Here is a 6,000-nt window from a genome sequence, read left to right as displayed (position 1 = left end):
AAGCTGGATCAAGCTGTGTCAAGACCGATGATATCAGGCCTATATTGATTCCTTTTTGCACTTCCATAGGGTGACGATTTAATTTGGCCCAATATCCAAAAGGACTGACCAATCCATGAATGCAACAAAAAAATTCAACTCAACCCTACAATATTGACTAAATAAGTGTTTATAACATCATTTATTCCACCCAAGAGATCTAGAGAAATTAGAAAAGAGCAAAGGGGAACTCCTTTTTGGTAGAATTCTTGTTGATACAAAGCTCCTGCAATTGCATATGAAACTCTTCGACCTACCTCCGTTTGTAATTTTAAACGGACTTCTAAACCCTAGTTGCCCTTGCGTTGGCCGTGACTACCACTACCACCACCACCTATTCTTTTTAGAAAAAAACTCTATTTATAAATTAAAATACAGAATAGAACAACATGATCTCTTTGCTTCCTCTTCTCTGAATTATGATCACCTCCAAGTCTCTCCATCTTTCTAGTCTTCTCATCCAATATGCAAATCCATGTTGAGACTTCTCGACCGCACCACCAGTGGTATCATCGATAAAAATGTCATCAATCATCATCGATTGAGTTGCAGCCTGCTATGTCAGCAGTGCCATGGAATTTGTCCCTACTTCGGATTCAATTACCATTTTCCTACAAAGCGGCTGAAGTATGCTAATAATTCTGCGAAAACATATTAAATCCCTTCAGAATAATAAGCATGCTTGTTTTGTGATAAACAAAGGGCTTGAGGCTAAGTTCCTCAACATTTATTTAATTTCCATGCTCATCAACGGTTTCTCAAGGACCCTTCAACAAAAGAAATTACACAATGGTACAACACCCAGCCATACAGACGCTTAAAAAGGATTTCCTTGAAACATTTACAAAATGCCCGTCAGCGAACCCTTCCCTACTCACTATTCTCCTCCCTCCAACCCTCCAAACCACCCACAAATCCTTTTGCAAACACCTCCATCTGGTGCGCTGCGAGCCCCATCGTCGCCTGCACCGACCCCTGCTCTTTCCCGGCCACCAGCACCACCTCGCCATCATGGTTCATCGACACCAGCTCCACCCGCTCCGGCCTCCCCCACCCGAAGTCTGTCTCGTAGTATTTGAACCTCGGCGATGAGGACGAGTACATTATCCTCCCCGGCGGCAAATCGCGTACGTAGTCCACCCAGCCCTCGCAACCCCTCAGCGGCTCCTCCACGCCCGCCTTGATGGCCTGCCCGATCGCCGCGCAGGCGTTCGCTAGGCCGCCGGGCCCGCGAGCTCCGACCCCATGGCCTTGGCGAAGCACGGGCGGATGCAGTTCCCCGTGTAGGCCTCGTCGAGAGGCGGATCGATGCGAGCGCGGCAGTCCGCCAGGAAGCCGAGGACGACGACCTCGTCGGCCGCGACGACTTTGGCGCGGGAGAAGCAGAGCCAGGCATGGGCGGCGATCGCCGCGAACGTTGAAGGGTTTGGGGCTGATCGCCATGCTCTGATGGACGGCCTGCTGCTTTAAGGATTGGATGGTGGCGTGGTCAAGCGTGAAGGTTATTCGTGTGAGATGGAGCCGGGCTCCGATGGAAGAGCCGCGCGGTACCATCGCTGCCATCTTTTAGTGCAGTGTCACGTCAGTAACATGCCAGCATGTCAATAATGGAGGAGGAATTTTTACGACGAAAAGTGTTAGCCAAAAAAAAAAAAAAAAAAAGGACGAAAAATGACAAAACATCCAAGCGAATGTATAAGGAAGCATAATATACGTGGTATATGATGGTATTGGTGGCATAAGAAAAATGAAAATAAGAAAGGCTATGTCATGTGGCACATTTATATCGGATATTTATACTAAATTCTATTTGATTTTTAAAAATTTCAAAATAAACTAAAAATTTTCGCTTTGCAGTATGATAATACTATATAATATAATACTAAAGAATAACATTATACATTGTATGCTACAATACTATAGTGTTACAATATAGTTTATATGATTGTTTTAACATTTTATTTAATTAACATAATATAAGTAAAATATAATATATATTAACATAAAAAATATAATATTGGTATTTAAAAATGTTGTATTAATATTAGATAATGATATCATGATATTATTTTATATAGATATACCAATTTACTACATTAATAAGTATAAATATCATATTAAATATCCTACTAGAATTTTGTGTAGTGACACCAAATAATTATATTGATATTAAAAATTTAATATGAAACATCAAAGATGGTAATGTTAATATACCAATACTAATTAATACAATATAAATTAGATATTATAAAATATTATCAAAGAAATATAAAATCTTATAGTATTTTTAATATTATCTATGTCAGTAAGGTATTTGTTATATATTATATATCATCACTAATATAAAATATTTTTTTTATCATAAATATCTGAACATTACAATACCACTATATTATATAAAATATTATAGTAATATATATTATTATATTATATTATATGATAATATATAATAATTCAATATAACTTGCTATGATATAATAATTACTAATAATAGTTTTGCAATATAACAATATGACCATAATAATATTACTATGATATACAGTAATTAATATAAAATGGATGCTGTTGGGGGATACCCGCCGACCGACTGCCGGAGGGCCCGACCGACCGACCGGAGGGCCCGACCGACTGCCGGAGGGCCCGACCGCCCGACCGGCTGACGGCCTGACCGCCTCCGTTGGACGACTCCGACTGGCCGACAGACCGACCGATCGTCGGTCGGGGCGACCGACTGACGGATGCCATCAGCGGCTAACCACCGGCCGTCCAACGGCCCATCGCCGACTGGGGGTATGTCGGGCGTATCCATCCCGACCGACTGAACCTCGAGGTTATATGGCCGACTTACATGAAGCTCGCCGACCGATGGAGGGGCCCGACACCACTCGGCTGGCTACCGACTTTAGGTCGGTCGGCTCCTCCAACCACCGTACAGCCGCCAGACGTCGTCAGCTCTGACACGGACACGCGGCACAGTTACCTAGGGGCATTGTCCCGCCGAGAGCCGGGTCAACCCTGGTGATTAGACGGCCACACGGCGACATGACGTTTTTCACGGCGGCTCTGACAGCCTACAGTGAGTTGACAGTTCCTCATTTGTCCGCGCCATTAATGACGGCGCCATACCTAGCTCCACTATATATACCGGGAAAGGCAACAGTGCAAAGGATCGATCCGCTCCGTCTCTCCCAAAAACGCAGGCTCGCTCCTCTCTCTCTCTCTCTCTCTCGATAAGAGCTCTCTGTCTACATTTCACTGTTGCCCAGTCACCTCTCTGACTTGACCGTCGGAGGGTCCCCGCCGGAGCCGCCTCCGGTCAGTGCGGACTTCATTTTGCAGGTGCACGCTCCCCGGCGATCGGACGACGAGGCGATTGGCCGCAACAGATTGGCGCGCCAGGTAGGGGGACAGCATGACAAAGACAAGAGCTCAACGATCGAGAGTCACTGGGTCGGCTAGGCGCTCTTTCCGTCGGGAAGAGGCCTCCCCGCCCTCGCCAGCGGCGGAGCCTAGCCCTCCGCGCCCTGCAGTGACCACGGAGGCCCAGATCGCGGCCATCGTACGGCAGATGACCGTACTGACCGACGCAGTCAAAAGCCTCCAGCAGCAGCCGGCGGCCCGACCTATGCCTTCCAGGAGCAGCCGCCGGCGACCGCGCCAATCCCTGTCGCCTCCACGTGAGCGCCCTCAACAGCGCTCCCACGGAGAGGAGGAGGGACGACCACGGCGCGATGACCAACGGTCCCAGCGGCCCTCTCCCTCCCCGTTGGAACGGGCAAGGAAGGAGAAGCGGCCGCGCGCACCGTCGGCCTCCTTTTCAAAATCTTCCGGAGGCTCCACCCCTGGGGTCTCCCAGCATCGACGAGCGAACGACTACGAGCGACGGTTCGAGGAAATCGACCGCCGACTCGCCCAACTGCAGATGGACGGTCAGAGGTCTTCGAATGATGTCGACTTTCAGACCGCCCAACCTCTCTCCCGACTGGTCCTCGACGAACCGATTCCCAGTCGGTTCAAGATGCCGCACGTGGAGCCATACGACGGCTCCACCGACCCAGTCGACCACCTCGAGAGCTACAAAGCTCTCATGACGATTCAAGGGGCAACCGACGCTCTTTTCTGCATCGGCTTCCCCGCTACGCTCCGCAAGGCTGCCAGGGCTTGGTACTCCGGTCTTCGATCGAGCAGTATCCATTCCTTTGCGCAGCTCGAACACTCGTTCGTGGCCCATTTCAGCACCAGCCGGAAGCCGCCGCGAACGTCGGACAGCCTTTTCTCCCTCAAGCAGAGAGAAAACGAGACGCTCCGACACTTCGTGGCGCGATTCAACGCGGCCACGCTCGAGGTCCGGGACCTCAACGAAGACATGGCTGTTTCAGCCATGAAGCGGGGCCTGAGGTCGTCCCGATTTACCTATTCTCTGGACAAGACCCTCCCCCGAACGTATGCCGAGCTACTGGAGCGCGCATACAAGTATATACGCGCGGACGAAGGAGCGTCCGACCGACGCTTGGCCGAGCCCAGAGGCCCGAAGGAGAAGCGGAGAAAAGGTCGGGAGCCCACCGAACCAAGCCGGCCCCCGACCGATAGTCGGCTTTCTCCACCCCGACAGATCCAAAAATCGCCCCGTCTGCAGACTCCGAGGCCGGTGCGTCCCAGGTATGACTCCTACACTCCTCTCTCCGCTCCCCGTGCGCAGATCCTGATGGAGATCGAGGGAGAAGAATACCTGCGACGGCCTCCGCCTCTGAAGGCAAAGGATCTCGACCATCGGAAGTACTGCCGGTTCCATCGGAGCCACGGCCACGACACCGAGCGGTGCATCCAGTTGAAGGACGAGATCGAAAATCTCATCCGCCGGGGGTATCTCGACAAATTCCGGAAGGGTCCGCCGACCCAACCGATTGCCGAACGACGGCCCCAGCCGACTGAAGAGGCACCGACTAACCAGCCGACGGCCGGAGTCATCAGCATGATCTCCAAGCGGCTGGGACCGGGGACGTCAGCAGGGGGAGCCGACGAAAAGGCCACGCCCGGACGACGTAATCACCTTCACAAAAGACGACGTTCGGGGCATCCAGACTCCCCACGACGATGCTGTTGTTGTGTCGGCGACAATAGCCAATTATGATGTAAAACAAATTTTTGTTGATAATGGAAGTTCGACAAATGTTTTGTTTTACTCGACCTTCTCCCGAATGCGACTGTCAACTGACCGACTTAGGAGGATCCCTGTGCCCCTGTCGGCTTTGCCGGAGACACCATCACGACAGAGGGAGAAATTACCCTGCCCGTGACGGTCGGTACCGAACCACGGCAAAGCACGGTCTCCCTCTCTTTCGCGGTCGCCCAAGTTCCTTCGGCCTACAACGCCATACTCGGACGACCTGGATTGAACGCCCTCAAGGCGATCGTCTTGACGTACCATCTCCTTGTTCGATTTCCGACCAAGAACGGAGTCGGGGAGATGCGCGGAGATCAACAGCTCGCTCGCCGATGCTTCCAAATCTCCGCTCAAAGCGACGGGACGAAGGATCCTCTGACAGTCGACAAACTGGACCAAAGGGAGGAGGAAGAACGGGGTTCGCCCGCCGAGCAGCTCGAGGCAATCCCGATTGGAGAAAATCCCGACAGAAAAGTTTGGGTCGGGTCTCAATTGCCCGACACCGAACGTCATCGACTGGCGGAGCTGCTGACGGCCAATGCCGACATATTCGCTTGGTCGGCAGCAGATATGTCGGGCATCCCTTCAGAAACAATTACTCACCGACTCAACATCGACCCGACGATGAAGCCGGTGAGGCAGAAGAAAAGGTCCTTCGCCCCAGAAAGGCAGAAGGCCATCGACGAAGAAGTGAACAAGCTACTCGAAGCGGGCTTCATTCGGGAATCTACGTATCCCGACTGGCTCGCCAATGTCGTCATGGTCAAGAAAGCCAACGGGAAGTGGAGGATCTGCAT

At 51.0% G+C, this 6,000-nt stretch overlaps 1 protein-coding gene across 1 annotated transcript in view; it reads right to left on the bottom strand.

Moving 5' to 3' along the window:
• Positions 1 to 693: 693 nt before the first annotated feature.
• The window catches only part of LOC105048585 (malonyl-coenzyme A:anthocyanin 3-O-glucoside-6''-O-malonyltransferase-like), a 58,703-nt gene continuing 53,396 nt past the window's right edge, over positions 694 to 6,000 (bottom strand). Inside the window, exon 2 of the mRNA XM_073261293.1 lies at positions 694 to 1,602. Coding sequence (XP_073117394.1) covers positions 910 to 1,602 — 693 coding nt within the window. The 3' untranslated portion in view covers positions 694 to 909. The remainder of the gene's footprint in view (positions 1,603 to 6,000) is intronic.

The sequence above is a fragment of the Elaeis guineensis genome, chromosome 7, assembly GCF_000442705.2.
Source record: "Elaeis guineensis isolate ETL-2024a chromosome 7, EG11, whole genome shotgun sequence".
In the NCBI taxonomy this organism is placed as follows: domain Eukaryota; kingdom Viridiplantae; phylum Streptophyta; class Magnoliopsida; order Arecales; family Arecaceae; genus Elaeis; species Elaeis guineensis.
This window is presented reverse-complemented; position numbering and strand designations above follow the sequence as displayed.